Here is a 16,149-nt window from a genome sequence, read left to right on the forward strand (position 1 = left end):
CAACTGTTCCCTATCCTGATCTAATACAGCACCACCACTACATTTTTTCAATTATTATCTTTAAAACCAGAAATATTCCACTAAATGGGTTTGTATATTTCTTAACTTTTTGACTTAGCACTATTTATAAAGGAATTCTGGTGAATACATACTAAATGCTTTTGCCAGTCATTTCCATCAACAGATCCTTCTGAGCCAAACAAACTGATGGTTTGGGAGCTTTTTCTACTTTTTTGCCAAACAGCACTGGATTGATTTGTTAAATTCTGTAACACAAACATGCTTAATAGCAAACAATGTCAAAGAAACACATATTTCAATGGCCCCTGGAAACATCAAAATGTGCTTTTCCTGTGTTTGAATTTGAAACAAGAAAGCAATACTGTTGTCTTCTTAATTTGTTGATTTTGGTTTTCATCCAGACGTGCAATGACCAATCCAATGACATGCAGAAAAACAGAATCCATTTGTTCAGCAACTTCTCCAGCCAACACTGTGTTATACACAAAGATAAATCTGTTAATGCTATTGTATATTGAAGATGCTTCTTCATGGTACTTATCTGCTGTGTCACTAGAAGTTATTTGCATGGAGACTTAATAACACCCTTAAATGAAATTCAAATGGACATTAAGCATACATATAATGTATTCTTATACCCAGTACGTGTGTGTTTCGATTTTTTAATTCAAAGTGACTGATTGCTGATGAAATTGAGTTAGCTAGTAGGTTTGTAGGGGTAATATCAGTCACTCTGCAAATTATTCCATCAAAGAAAAAGCCAGAAGTACAGACACTTTATTTACCCAGGGCTCTCATCACCACCAGAGTTGGCTTGCCCATCTTATCTCTCCTTTGGAAAACCAAAAGCATCTGCTCTTTACTTTTAGCTGGATAGTTGAACACTCAGGGCAGAATAAAAATGTATGTTTATTTTGCAATCCTGCTTATAATGATAAACCCTCCCTTTAAGTGCTTCCATTCTCAGCATTTATTATAACTAGAGACCAGTATCTGCTATCTTCTGAGCACCTCCAGCTACTTCCTTCTATAAAAATGTGATACCATTGATATAATACAAAAACTACTCATCCATTCTACTTCAGGGAATACTGGCCCCACCTCCCAGCTCTGTTCATCCACCACTTTCTATGACACCTCAAAATTGTGTCAAACATCACTTGATTTTGCCACCCCCCACAAGCAGATCTCTGTCAAATTCCAATTCCTGCAGGTATTGACACAGAAAAAAATTCACACGAATACTCACTGCATAAAACTGATTTTCTGTTGTAATGTCCTACAGATTCACTCAAACCAGTGAAGCTTCTCCCATTTACATGGCTGAGAATTGAGCCCATTCCCTCCAGGAGCCAACAACCCCTGAGAGCAGAGAAACTGGGCAGCCACTGGTCTTGAACTTCAGGCAGCTGTGTCCTGTACTGCCACAGAACCCCAAAGATTACCACCACTACACAATTTCTATTTATTTCTTTGTTATTGTTTTGGGCTCTGGAAGGGACTTTCCTAAAGACCCTGTTGCGATGGACACATAACACCAAGAGCAACAATTCTGCTGCTGTAGTCTAGGAACAGATTTACTTTACTACCTCCTTTCTCATTCCTTTTTCAAGTTTTTGATTTACTGAAAAACTGTTTAAGGGAGAAAAAACAAGATCTGCCCCAAAATCCCAACTGTGGGAATGTTTGCTTTTTTTGGCAGCACTAATATTTATCCCACACTTGTACATCCCATACAGGAATTCTCCCCTTCCCCTGTGCTAAGAATGTTGGTCTTACAGCTCAAAGATCTAAAAATGAAGCATTTTCTCAGTATTGTGTTTTTCTCCCCCCTCTATGCAACTTCAGAGCGGTTAGGAAAAAGAAAACATTAAAACAAAAATCACCATCTTCGAGTGTCTGTGAAAATTTATGTACTAAAAAGCAGCTGTAAAATTTTTAATGTTTAAATTAATGTTTTATGTTTACAATAAAAACTCTCCAGCCATGAAGGGCTTTTAAAAGCTACATGCTAAATACAAGCAAAACCAAAGCAAACAATAACACTCCCATGAAGCCCAGCTTCAACCCACAAAATGGCAAATAAGACTTTTGTGCACACTTCCTAAGTTTCTGTGTCTTTTTCTACAAAAAAGAGCCCTTAGCAATGTCAAAGCCACAAAAAAGAGCTGGTTAAAATGTGAAGGCAAAAACCTTGTAATTCCTTAATAATAGGTTTTTCTACAATTCTGAATGTATTTGTGATGGTCTGGTTTACTTTTTTTATTTGAATTGTGTTATAAATAAAACAGCTCCTCTCCTCCCCCTCTTCTGCCAGCTGTAAGCACTCTGTCCTCCAATAAAGGTTGAAACAAATGAATAGGTTTAAAAGAGACCATTATGCACTTGCTAGTGCAGAGTGAGGAGATGAAATGTTGCCAAATCATTCTCCTTTTAAAATCAATAGGAATTCTTGTTATTGGATTCAATGGGAGTATAATTAGGTTCTACACTCACACACTTTCTCGACAATGTGGGTTTCTTTGCCTCTTTCATTCCTGTTTCCCCCTCAGATATGGAGAAGTCTCGCTGTTCCAAGGAGCTCTCAGTTTGAGCAGCATTTCAGCCATTTCTCCCCTGAAATACTTGTGACACAGCCTGGAGCAGGCAGAGTGAGCACAAATAACCCAATCCTGAAAACCCAGCAGTGTGTTACCAGCAGAGAGAGCCCAGCCCACCACCCAGCAGACATTTGAAGCCTTGATCTCCTGTGTCCCTGCCCACGCTCCCACCTCCCAGGGACCTGGTCAGGGCAGCCACACAGAGCCACCTTTTCCATCTGCAGCCCCACTGGGTTCTGCAGGTCCTGCTGCAGGGATGCTAAACCCAAATATATTTAGTTTGAATCAGATATAAATCTGTCCTGCAAGTAAAAATTATTTTCAAAACCCCTGTCAAAGTAATTCCAAGAGGACAATTTAAATCACTCTCTTTCCAAGGGTCACATAAGGAGGATCAGGCATTTGCCAGATCTGAATTTTGGTCTCCAAATCAGCCACTGTGAAGTCCTGAGTCCACTCCCAGCAATCTCTCAATGAGAGTTATATGTGACTTTATATACTTGCTTTTATAAACAGTGCATTGAGCAACAACAAAACTGTATAAAGCAATATGATCCCCCAAAGCCCAAGAATTCAGTCACCTTTTTCAATCTTTTCTACCATGCACAGATCCTATGCAAATAGTTTAAGTCTTATCCACATTGCAACCTTCATAAATTAATTTGTCAGCCTTTATTTTGTTCCAAAAGAAGGGAAGCAAAGCAGTCTTTTAACTGTTTCTTGGTTAGAGGTAGTTAATAAAAATACTTCACAGCATTTAAAATGCTGAATATCCTTTTTTCTATTCTCTAGAAACAGGGAACTCACACCATCAAAACCAGTTCCACATTTTTTGTCTTGTTTGCAGTAAAAAAATGTTTCTCATGTCAACTACATTTTTAAAATACACATATCTCAAAACAATTAAAGACAGTCAGAGATGATTTTAGATAAAGATTATTTCCAAGATGCTCTTCACATATTTAGCACAATCATCTCAAGGTTTGCATGACTAGATTTATTGAGACTCTGTGCTGAGCTCTTCCTTCTAGCCTTTGTGTATCCACAATTAATTTCTCCATAATCACAACTAATCATTTTTTTAAACATGCCAAATATATACACAGCTCTTCTGCAGATGAGATATTCCTACTGCAGAATATTTGCTGAAAACAGATGAGGACTTCAGACATCCTATTAGTTCATATTAGAGCTGTGACAAGCAAGCCAATTACATTACATTACATCAGAAAAATTAAGATACCTTGGTTTTAAAGGAAACTGAGGAGGAAAAAAATTTAGATTTCCATTTAATTTTCCCCAAATTTGGAATCCTTCATGCGAGTTTCTTCTACAGTTTGCAGAAGCTTCTACTTGTGCTGAAGAGAGTTTGACAGAAACAGGATCTATGGAGGGAGAGCAGCAGAACAGAATCACAGTGAGCTTTCCCAAACACCCTGGGGATGAAGGAGCAGCAGCCCTTCTGTACCCAGAGAGGGTACAAAGCTAAGGGCAGTAAAAAAATATAAGAAGCAGTGACATTTGAAAAGAAACTATCCCTCTATGGCCTTGTCCACAGCCATAACTCTAGAAAAGAGCTCCTTGTCTAACGCGCCCTCCAGGATTAAGAAGGCAGAGATTTCCTGCTATATATTAAAATTAGTATTTCTTGGCTGTGAATAGTTTCAGATCGGGCTCCTCATATCCTGGACATGATTCAAATAAGCAACATCTCCACTGGGTAATTTAACCTGCTCATGTGCCTGGTAGCTAAGATTTACTGCCTCATCATTTCAGTTAAAATTTACAAAATTAGGTTTGGACAGAGGAGGGAACACCCAGAGCAGTTGCAGCACCACTATATTATAATGGGGATGTGAAACAAATATGAATGGAGTAATTCCTAACTTCTATTTATCTTCAGATTAAAAACAAACAGTCACAATTAAACCCCAGGGACAGCAATAAGACTACCTGCACTTTCTGAAACCTCCCTACAGCAATGACTTCAGAAGTACAAATGGGATATTTTCAGTTACTAAAGAAGGAATTTGACAAGAATGTTACCTGAAAACCTGAAAACAGTTAAAATTTTCTTCATCATCTATATTTCAAATTCTCATTAGTAACACAATCTGAATTACACATGGAGCTTTTAACATACAGTACTTTCAAAAACAGTTCAATATTGCTATCTCTTAATACAAACAAGAAAAAAATTAGATGTGGAGACTAACTGACTGTTCAAGATCGGTAGCAAATCTGGGGAAAAAAATTACAATTATCCTATTCCTTAGTGTTAATAAGGAAGCATTGAGTAGTCCAGCTTTAGGACTGTTTGCCTCCCAGTATCCCCAGTAACATCCTGTACATGTCCTGAGAGTTCTCAAAAGTAAGAAAGACCTACAATGGTGTTTAATTTTCCTCCCTTCAATTTTTATTACCAAGATGCACCAAAAAAGAGCCCTTGGAAATGGATTCTGACAGCAGAGTATTTTAATGCAGTTTGGATTACCTTCTGGAAACAAGAAAATGTAAATGGCCTTAGTTGGAGCAGTATATAGGAAATATGAAAGAAAATTCTGTAGAATCTGTCAAATTTTTGTTCTTCACATTTTATCATTTTGACACAAGCCAGCTACATACAATCCAGATTTCACTGCTGGAGAAAGTTTGCACAACTTCACTCCCAAAATACAAAGATTTTCTGGAGTTCCTTTCTCTCTGCCTCTATCTAAGGTATTTGAGCTGGCCCTAGGAGGGGACATTTTGCCCTTATGCTGTTCACTGCTATAATCTGTTATTCTTGAGGATGGGAGGGCACCAGATCTCGTGCCAGTTATCCTCCCAAACCTCCAATTCATGTTGACAGTAAAATATTGGCCACAGTATTAACTACATGATAAGAGAGGGCACTCCTGGGGCTTGCACATCCCAGTCAAGTGGGTTTCACCAAAAAGTGTCTCTTTACCAACAATACCAGAAAATTGCAACATTTTCTTAAATTAGCACTAAAATAGAGATGACTCACTTTGTACTGTTCTAGATGGTGATTTGTCTCTCTTCCCTGATATCACAATCAGATGTAAAACTTTCTTTTTCTGCAATGGGAGGAAGGAGAGGGAAACAACTAACACCAAAATCTCAACAACTCTGTATTTAGGGTAAGCCACTCTGCAGCATCACAGCTTATGAGCTCCAAATACAAATGCATTCAGCAGCTCCTCCAAGCAGTTACATGGCCCACTGTTCCTTCAGCCCTGAGGCACACCAAAATTTGTACCTGGGAGAGAGAAACCCTCTCAGGTGCAGGCCAAACATGCAATTAAAGCTTGGTTCTTCCCATGGCTTCCAAAGAACTGGGTTTATGTCAGCTCCCTGCAATGCAGAGCACAGTGTCAGTCCATTTACAGCACTATTTACATTAATGCCTGATCCAGCAATCATCCTGCAAATACATCAGAACTGTTTCAGGAACAATAAGGAACATTGTTTTGCAGCAACACAATGTTAAAAAGCAAACTGATTCCTTGCTCTGAGAATGTCTTTCCAACAAAATTCATAGGTTTAGATTGCAATATCCTGGTAGGACACATGCATCATGAGATGAGGTCCCCACAAACACACAGGTCCAGAGCAGCCCAAGTCCCAGACACATCTCATCGAGGCAAACCTCAGCTAGGCTCAGAGAAACAAATTGTTTCACAGGACACTCTACTCCTAGAAGGACTTCCAAGTGTTTCCTCCTTCCTCCATAACTTGCCAGTCTCCTCACCCACTGCTGGTTTTACAGATACAATTGCACTCAAATAAAGCAAGCACAGCATCTTCATCTAAATGTTAAGGAAATATTTATCAGCACAAAGGCAGTCTCAACCCATACAGTGTTTACAATGGTTTTTATCTTCAGGCTACATTAGGATTTGCTGTGAAATGGTATTTGCAATGACTTGTGAATCACTGCCAAATGTGGTTGCACCAACCATATTGCAAAGCTTTGCACAGCTGTAATCACGGGGTACGTCTGACACTGGGAGCAATTGGTACAGAAGAGCAGTAAAAAAAGATGGTCTGTTCTTTTCTCACTTAATCCCTTCTGTTGAGGCACTCTTAAAATTCAGAATAAAATATGAACTAAGATAACAGATGCCCTTAATGAGGCCCTCTGTTACTCTACCCAAGTATCTCCGAAAAAATAAAATATATAGATGCTGTTTCAGCAACTAAGACAAGAGAATTACAGGGAGCAGAAAGTTTGTGATTCTTTGGGGCAGAGGGTTATCTCACACAGGAAGGAATAGTTGGTGAGCTTGGAGGCACTGACACAAGTTGCAGAATCCTAAGATATCATCTGCCTTCACTTCTCAGCCTGCTTCTCTTGATACCAAACCCCACTCTCCTCCTTAAAACTGGAGGTAAATAAATAAATGTAAGTGGGTAGATTAAAAACATGCAAAGGTAATTTCTGCCTTAAGGGAAAACTTATATATAAAGAGATTTTAATGCAGAAAATTGCTGCTCCTTGTTTAAGGGAAACATTCCCACTCAATCTGATAATTACACCTAGATCATCCTCAAATGTATAAACACAGAGTACTAGATCTGATAAAAAGTGCAAAATAGATCTCATACACTGTTAATTCCACAAACCCAACAAATAAATCACTCTAAAGATTCTAAAAGATCTCTCCAAAATCTCCAAGGTCTCTCAAAAATAAAAGTATTTTTAGACTCAAAAATGTTCACATTTAACAGCATTTTGGCAGCTGTGTGTGATGCACAGAACGTTCATGGCTATTTCCACTTGTAATGCACAGGTACAAAGTAGCATTTCTGACTGTCTCAGTAAAAATGGCATTTCAACAGGCTGAGAGAACTAGTAACCTGCATCTCATTTTTTTCATAAGATTATGCAGTGATGAGCCAAACTTTGCAAAGTATAAAATCTTTCATCTGCCAGCAAACATTATTTGGCATTTGCTTATTGCTGTAGAAAAAAGAAGATTCATCAATGATTAATCTTAAGAAATTAAGCTTTACACTCAGTATCTTTCCTGAGAACAAAACATTAAATCTGAAGTTGCTTATGGATCTTCTTTATAATAGAGGTTTATTGTTTTCAAACAAAATTAATTACTGAATTGAATTGAAAAATGTTACAAACTAACTACTTTGCAATGCAACAGGAGAAACTTAATTAACTAATTCCTGAATAATTAAAATGCATTGTTTTCTGGTACAGCATCGTCTTTTAATATCACTAAGGTACTCTGTGTACTTTTATATGGTCAGATCTCATTTTGATCCAAGGTCCGATCTGAAGTACCCTCAGCTGCCTCTCTTTACAGCATGTTATTCATAAATGTTGCATATGTTCCTATATTCCTCTAAAACAAGACATGATAAACTAGTGAGAGGCTCAGAACTGGTTGCTGGGGATTTACAGATAACAATAAAATGCAAAGAATCATTTTAAAATTCGGCATGGGAAGCAATGATTTTAAGTTCAAAATTGCCATCAAGAACTATCATTTATTTAAGTAAAACGAGAGGAGAGTGCCAAAAGAATTGTGTGTGTATCATTCCTACCTTGACAAAAAAACCATATTTTTAATATTCTTACATCACATATCACAGGAGGTCTCTAGTCACTTCAGTACAGTAGGACAGAAAAGGGGGAAGTTAAATATTTTCAAGCAGTAACAATTTAAAATTAAGACAAGAACAAATATTGTTAGCAAAAGCAAAAGACAGTGAGGAAAGCACCTCAGCTTGTGGAATAACAATATTGTTAAATAGAAATGGTTGTTTTCTGAACACAGTCATTTTATAAAATGTACAGTAAATCTTTTATATGTAAATTACTCAGACTCAGAAACCTTTCACTTCAAAATGAATTGAGAATAGCTTGAAGAAGAACACTTTAGTGAAAACGTGCTTAAAATGAACAAGATCAACAACTAAGGTGTGCACACACAATGTTTCACTGGGAAAAAAAAACCCTGTAAACAAATATTTGATTGATGCACTGCTAACAAAAAAGGATAAAAAATTGGCTTCAAATATATTTAGATAGCCTCTTAATACATGCACCTGCCTTTTCTTTGAAACTGATTATGTTTGTTAAACTATGTATTGCCACCAAATACATAACTGTGTTACATGAATTATTAAAGCCACCACAATAGAACTGCATTACACAAATAATCACATTATTATATTTAAAAGTTCCCTTCTCTAACATAATAAAATAATGCAATTTTTCCTCAACTTTTAAATTAAAAGTCATATGACATCATCACTGTAATTTTAACTTGCCAACATCCCTTAAAATAATCCAATCACATCTGGTGGTCAAACTTGAACAACTGTTCTGTACCAAACTTTCACACCAGGTACTTCATGAAGATACTGAGGGCTGGGGAATGTGTTTACAAATCCCATATGGATTTTAAAGGAGTTATATATGAAGCAACTTCCATATCTGTTATTTTTACCAGTTTGGAAACATATTTATCTTCATGTTTTCTAGCAAACCTGGAGATCTCAAAGATGTCCTGCCTGGAAATGCCAACTGACACAGAGCATGTTATTGGAATGCCAAATATTTTTAATATTGGTATAAATTCCTGATAATTTAAGCACTTTGACAAAACTAGCTGCCATCCATATGTTTCTATTTGATTCTCTGTGACTGTGTTTGGCTCGACTGCTGTACCAGGGCCATGCACAGCTGACACTCTCTGGTGGCACTCTCACTGCTGAGACAGGAAATGAGGTGGAACACTGAGGTACCTGACCATGGGTGAATAAAACTAGAGCTAATCACTGGGCAAATGTGAAGGAAAAGCAAAACTAACCTCAACAAGAGAATAAAGCCCTTAGCAGAAACTAACTTACACAGAGTTTAATAAAACTCTCTTGCCACAGTAGCAAAGTGATATCTTCTTTGTAAGGCGGTGCCCTTAGTAAATTATTTTGAATACAGTTATTGATTGTATGCTTCCTCCTGTAAGAATATGGAAATCTGATTTTATTCCATGCTTGCAGGGTAATTTTCCCTTTGGATTTGAACATGGCTCCCAATTACTGTAAGAGCCAGGGAGATATTTATCCTATAGCAAAACTTGGGCCCCAGTTTATGGGTTTGTGAGGACAGCAGGTAAATTTAAGCATGACCAATAAAAGAGACTGATCCTGCTGGCCTTTGTAAATTAAATTGTGATCTTCCTCACATCAGCTATGTCAGGCTTGCAAAACTAATTCTAACTAAAAAGATTAAGACATCAGGCATTAAAAATAGATGTGAGGCCTCTTAAACTGCAAGTGCAATGTACAATTCCCATAGTGTGAGATCTCCTCACCTGCATTTCCCACCAAGACTGCCAATAATGAAAAAGCCAAACCAAAATACAACCTGGTGATATTTCCTCACTTATCAAAGAGAAGTACTCACCTGGGGTGAGTGAATGAGCAGAATTTTGAAAGATGGTATTATTACAACTATAAGCCAAAAACTAAAATGCTATTATATCCCTTGCTAACTGATATTTCAGCTATTAATGCTGAACTCCATCTAACTTACCTGAATGCTTTTGCACTGTTTCTCCCTCTCTATTGCTAAATGTGTGTACAATACCATGAAGGAGACTAAGGTATATTGCAAAGGTTATATTTTAAGATTATACAGGATGGCTGCATTTGACTTTTTAAATCTTTCTCACTCTACTTCAGAAAAGGAATCAGAAACCCAAATGGTTTTGCCACACTATCTTTTGGTGAAAGCAGACAGATATTTTTAGCATGAAAAATGAGTTGTGAATGTTTGAACATTTATTAAAAGGAATATTGTGAAACATTTTAGGAAACATAACCCACAGAAATCCACTCATGTTCATATCTAAAAAAATAATATTTTTCTCCCCTGAGTAAAATGATATATCTAATGACAGGAGACAAATGTTAAAAGTACCTTCAATGTTTTCAATCATTCTTGTTCATGGTTGTATTTCACTTGTGTGTACAGGGGGCAAATATACAGTTCAAGTTAGGGATAAACAACTCTGAGTTAACATTTAGCTCTTTTTTTATGATAATATTGTCAAAATCTTTCTACTAACATTATTATAAATTACTCTTCCCAAGACATGTACAGCTGGGCTGTGGCTGCATGTCTTGTCTTAGGGAAGAATTTCTATTTCACAGAATTTCATTTCTATAGAAAAGGTATCCTTTGCTCAATGTAGTCTGACACTGTAGGTATTTACAAATAGGAATGAGGCCTTACTGTTGATGTGTTCCAGTGACAAAGGCAAAGCCTTTTAGACAAAAGTTGGTCTGAGAAAGGCAGACTTTGCAATTCACCCATTCCCAGTTCCCTTAAGGCACCTCCATCCAGGAGCTGCCTTTCCCTTTAGTGATGGTTGACACTGCAGAGGAAGAAGCAGACTTGGAATCTTCAGTTCCTCCTGATAAAATGCTCTATTTATTAACTTTATTACCTAAAAGAAATAGTATTCTGTTTTGCCTTTTTTATACATAACTTTCTCAGGCTTGCTTCAAGAAAAAAAATCATTTGAAATTGTGTAAATGGTCAGAATACAGATATTCCACAACATTTGTTGTGACATTCAGAAGAAATAAGGCCAAGCTAAGCTAGGATGCTAACAACAAAATTAGGAAGCAGAAATAATTACAACTAAGAATTGTACCTAGGAACAGAGTGGCATAAATGAAGGAAGGACATAACTTCTCTTTCCTCTCTTTCCCATAACTTGTCATATGATATCTATAGTTTTTCCTCCATATCTTATACTTACGGCTACTACTGAAGAATTTAGGAGGTTGAGCCATGAATCAGGGCCTCTATATGCTACCAGCTCAACAAACACTGACAAAAAATGGCAAGTGCTCCAGGACATCCTTAAATGCATTGTTACCACTGTATTTTCTGTTCTTGCTATGGTTTCAATATACAAATATTTAAAACACAGAGGTATTTATAAGAGTTACAGTATTCTTCTAACTTTCTGCATCAGAAGCAGGTTAGATAACAATACAAATGCTGTAAATATGTGTTAATTCAGCCTCCATTTACCAATGATAATTCTGATAACACAAGAAGACAAAAGTATTCAGGATACCTAAGCAGAAAAATAAGGTGCTTTTTTTCCCTGAAAATAACCTAAAGAGAAAACTCCATAAAAATGTGATCAAATCACGGGGCAGCAGCCCAGCAGCCCTGGCAGCACACAGATTAAAAGACCCCCAGAAGGGGCAGCACCACCTTTCACCTGTGACACAGCCACAGGGGCTCTGCCCCAGCAGTCCCCACAGAGCAGCGAGCGAGTTGTTGTAATGAAGAGCAGAGGTATACAGCCTTTATCAGATGAGAGAGGATTTGTCAGAGATTAATAGAATTCCATTGTAATATCCATATCTCACAAAGGCATACTCTGACAGGGTCCAATTACTTTCAACAAGCTGGGACTGCTACATGGACCCTCTGAACCGGAATGGCCCTCCAATCTGTATGCTTTCGTTCAGACAGATAACACCAACGTGTTTCTCTCTGTGATCACTGCCTAACTTAAATGAGTTAATCTCATTTTCCAGATGAATTGTTATTTTGTCTCCCGCAGGCTGTGATTACCGGATAAAAGTATTGTGTTAACAGGAGGGCCAGGGTCTTTTCAGCAGCGGATTCCACATTCAGATAACCAGCCAGAGAGGCTTTCCATGCCTGCTTTTTTTTTTTCTTTGCCTTTTTTTTTTTCTAATGTGAAGTAAGAGAGTGGCACTAACAGGAGAAAACTGTGAAATGACACAGAGATAAACCTTCCCAAATAATTACGTAACTTCATCAGAGGTCAGAGGGGCAGTTTATCTTCATATTTCAAAAGAGCGTCCTGGTGAACCAATCTCATTTACAGCCTACCTCTACATATTTTAAGATGTTATTTGCCTTTCAGTTCATGCCTGCCCTTTCTTTCTGTAATGGCCTTTGTTTCTGAAGCCATTATAATTTGCTTGAGAAGTTCACGAGGGAGCCTATCAGAATATAAATATTTGGAAGCACTGAAAACTATCTGGGCAGGATCAGAAAACAGGAAGAAAAAAACAAGCCCAAGATTTCACAAACAGTTCTCTTCAACTGATGAAGCAAGAGCCATATGGTGAGAGCTACACTCTACAGCACATTTTTCTGAGATAATGTGTTTTCTAAATGACAGCAGTGAGATTCTTCATTTCCTTTTCTCGACAAGATGTGAAAAAGGAAAAGCCCCTCTCTAATATTAATTTTTTTTAAAGTACACCATGGGTGGGGGGAAAGCTTAACATAGGAGAAGCACCTGGCTAGTGTAGGAAACACCTGATTGTGCAGTTGTGCCTTGACCACCAGGACAACCCCTTCATGGCCAAGAATGAGTCACACCCAACCCAATTTGGGCAAATTCCTACCCACCAACAGCAGAACTGCACAAATTACATCAAATCCGTGTGCCTTGTGCATTTTCATCCACACAGAAAAACACCCATTAAACTAGGTGTTATTTCAGTATCTAGAGCCACAAGGTAAATAAAATTATGCTTCTGAATGCAGTAGATTTGTCCAGTGGCTCTCCTAGCAGGCAGATCCGAGTTGCTCCTGAGCTGGGTTATGCCAAGAATTGGGAAACAGGACACAACATCCATTGCTGGCACAGCATCAAACACTGCCCATGGGGTGCAGTCATTAAGCTTGTGAAAGGTTCCTGACAGAAAGCCACAGCCTTTGACTGCAAAAAGCCAATGTCTTCAGCAAAGTCTGAATGAGCATCAGTGCAGGATGTGTACCCAAAGCACACAGTGGGTGTATCCCCCAGGTCTGGGGCACAGCAGACTCTTCCAGTCCTGGGCAGCCAAATCTGCAGAGCTGGGGCCTGGGAGAGACCATCACAGCTTCCTTTATGCTCTTGGGCTCCATCTTTCTTACACAAATAGTAACTGCCATCAGCAGGTATGAAAATCATTCATAGGTGGACAGGTAAATTAATGAAAAGATGACACTTTTTTTGTTTCTAAATGACAGAGTTTAAATATTTCTGTATCTCATAATGAAGTGAAGAGTCCATGCAGCTGAAACTGCAGCTATCATATTGCTGACCTCCATTCTGATCAAGTTAGCAATATTCTCATTTTTAGCCAGAGAAAAATGTTCAACCTCTCTACTGGGAATAGGGTCATAATCCATCATTTAAAGGTCCCTGGTATCTTTCAAAATGGGTAGGTGATAACCCAATGGTTCACATTCTCTCATGAAAACAAGCTTTATGCATTATATATAACAGAATGCAAAATGTCCATGCAGTGTAAGCAGCCAATCACCTGCTTAGGGATTAAAAAGAAAGTTACAGTAAAAACATGTCTTCCTTCAAGAAGGTGAGCAGAAAATATGGATTTACACATAAGAGCTGTCCTCAGGTGTATAAGGAACCACATTGCTTGGGGCTACAAAAAGCGTATTCCAGTCATCTTCATCACCCAGCATTGTGTTTTATTCTGCTAAGCAGGAGACCAGTGGTGCTGCTAGGAGAGTGTGAAGGGCTCCTATGCATCATCATAAACAAGATAAGCAGAATTATTTCCTAAATTACAAACAACTACAGCTATAACAAATCACTGAGGGGAGCAGGGGACACTGTGGGCACAGTGTGGGCACAAAGACGTGAGCTTTTAGCAGATTTTGTCAATGCTGCTGCTGTAGGAGCAGGAGGCTGGTGCGACTTTGCCTTGTCTTTGTCAGGAGAAAGAAGGAACAGTATTTTTCTGTCCTTTTTTACAAGTGTTCTGATTACATTCCTCCTCTCGACTTAGTCTAGGAAAGGGTAGGCCTCAGTAGGGATTTCAAAGCCCACAGGTTCCCTGAGGTATATCCTCAGAAGGAGGATTTTTTCCCTTTTTTTTTTTTTTTTTTTTTTGTTTCTTAATTAACAGATCAGAAATGGGAAAAATATGAATAAACATCAGGCAGTGTCATTTGGAGACTGGTCACTTGGACTAACCCGTGCTGAGTCCATGCACCAGCACACAAGGGATTAAGGACTGCTCCCATCCTGGGCTGGGCTTGGTGCAGGACACAGCCCTGACATTCAGATCCTCACAGGAAATTCCCAGTTAGTAACCAATAGTCCTATTCCAGCCCTCAGTGTGAGAAAACACTGCTCACAATACCAGAAGAAAACTCCTCACAGTAACAGTGCTTTCCCAGACAAAGGCAACACTGGTGTAGCAGAAATGATGCTAGTAAGAAGTGATGTGAATTGGTAACAAAGAAGCTCGATCAGCATGATGGAGACAGACAGTCAGAGACACAAATTAAATCTCAGACACAAATTAATTTCTCATTCATTTTGCTATACACCAGTGCTACAAAACACTTGGCAAAAGTTGCCTTGAAGGTAGCAGCTGGCAATTATATTGTTTTAAAAGCTGAAAATATTCTTTACGGAGAAATTTTAAACCTTCTTAAAACTTTTCCTTCTCTTAGTTTGTGTTTTGTTTTTTGGGTTTTTTTAATACTGCTTCAAAGTGCATGCAGAGCAGATCCATTAATGGCTACATGACTATTTTTTTAAAACTTCCAGCCTGTTTTATTTGGTGGTCTTATAAACATAAAATTGATAAAATGGACAGCATTCTTTCTAAGCTAGCTTACAACTCTCCTTCTCTGAAAGCTTCCTAAACACGCGAGCACTCCATAAAAAAGTAACTGGTGCATGCAGAAGCAATGCAGTTCACAAATGAAGCAGTATAATGTCAATGGTTTGAAATTGTTCAGTCTCAGTTGTTTTCCAAGTCAATGCACTGGCAGTCTTGCCTGAATGCAACTAGTCAATAGAGAGAAAATAAATAGAGCATTTCCAGAATTCACCCATCAGCACTGAAAAGTGTCTGCTTACTATTACACAGTTTTAACATGTCATAATCGTTTTTCACAGTATAGAAACCCTCCTTATACCTTGGACAAAGACTGAATGACTATTTTAGCACCCTATACATATCTTCTAATAGAAATTCTAAGCAAACTGTATTGACTATAGTATTTTAAGTGGTGTTACTAAAGTAGAATCTGAATCATTTAGCCTATTTTTAATGCCACATCATGAATAAAAATTTATAATTTAGATATCTGAAAGCAGAGACTTTTGCATTTGGATTTCTGAACATATTCATTTCTGTAAATATCTATATATTGAACAAGCTCCCTGTAAGAGTTGAACACCACAATTTATGCACAGTGTTATTCCCATAAAGAATCCTATTGACTATTAAGTTGGACATGTTTTGCTCACCCAGGTAAAAGCTTTAGTGGCACAGCTCTGTGACTCCAAACACCCAGACATTAAGCAGCAGAGAGATACACGTGCCCCTTATCTTTCTATCTTTTATTTCCCCCATGCTGTATGACAAGTGCCATGTCAAATAACACCACTGGGCTGAATGCTGCACAAAGAGAGGAAGGAAGCAGACAGGACAGACACAGCGCTGCACTTTTGGGGAGATAGAA

General features: G+C 38.1%; 1 protein-coding gene across 5 annotated transcripts in view; it reads right to left on the reverse strand.

Annotated features, from left to right (window-relative positions):
* The window catches only part of WWOX (WW domain containing oxidoreductase), a 475,065-nt gene that overhangs the window by 222,418 nt on the left and 236,498 nt on the right, over positions 1-16,149 (reverse strand). Inside the window, exon 9 of one of the 5 annotated variants that reach the window (XM_064386761.1) lies at positions 271-493. The exons of the other annotated variants lie outside the window; for them this stretch is intronic. Coding sequence (XP_064242831.1) covers positions 317-493 — 177 coding nt within the window. The 3' untranslated portion in view covers positions 271-316. Of the gene's footprint in view, positions 1-270; positions 494-16,149 lie in introns of those variants that run through there. 5 annotated transcript variants of the gene reach the window in all.

The sequence above is a fragment of the Passer domesticus genome, chromosome 12 (assembly GCF_036417665.1).
Source record: "Passer domesticus isolate bPasDom1 chromosome 12, bPasDom1.hap1, whole genome shotgun sequence".
NCBI classification, from domain to species: Eukaryota; Metazoa; Chordata; class Aves; order Passeriformes; family Passeridae; genus Passer; species Passer domesticus.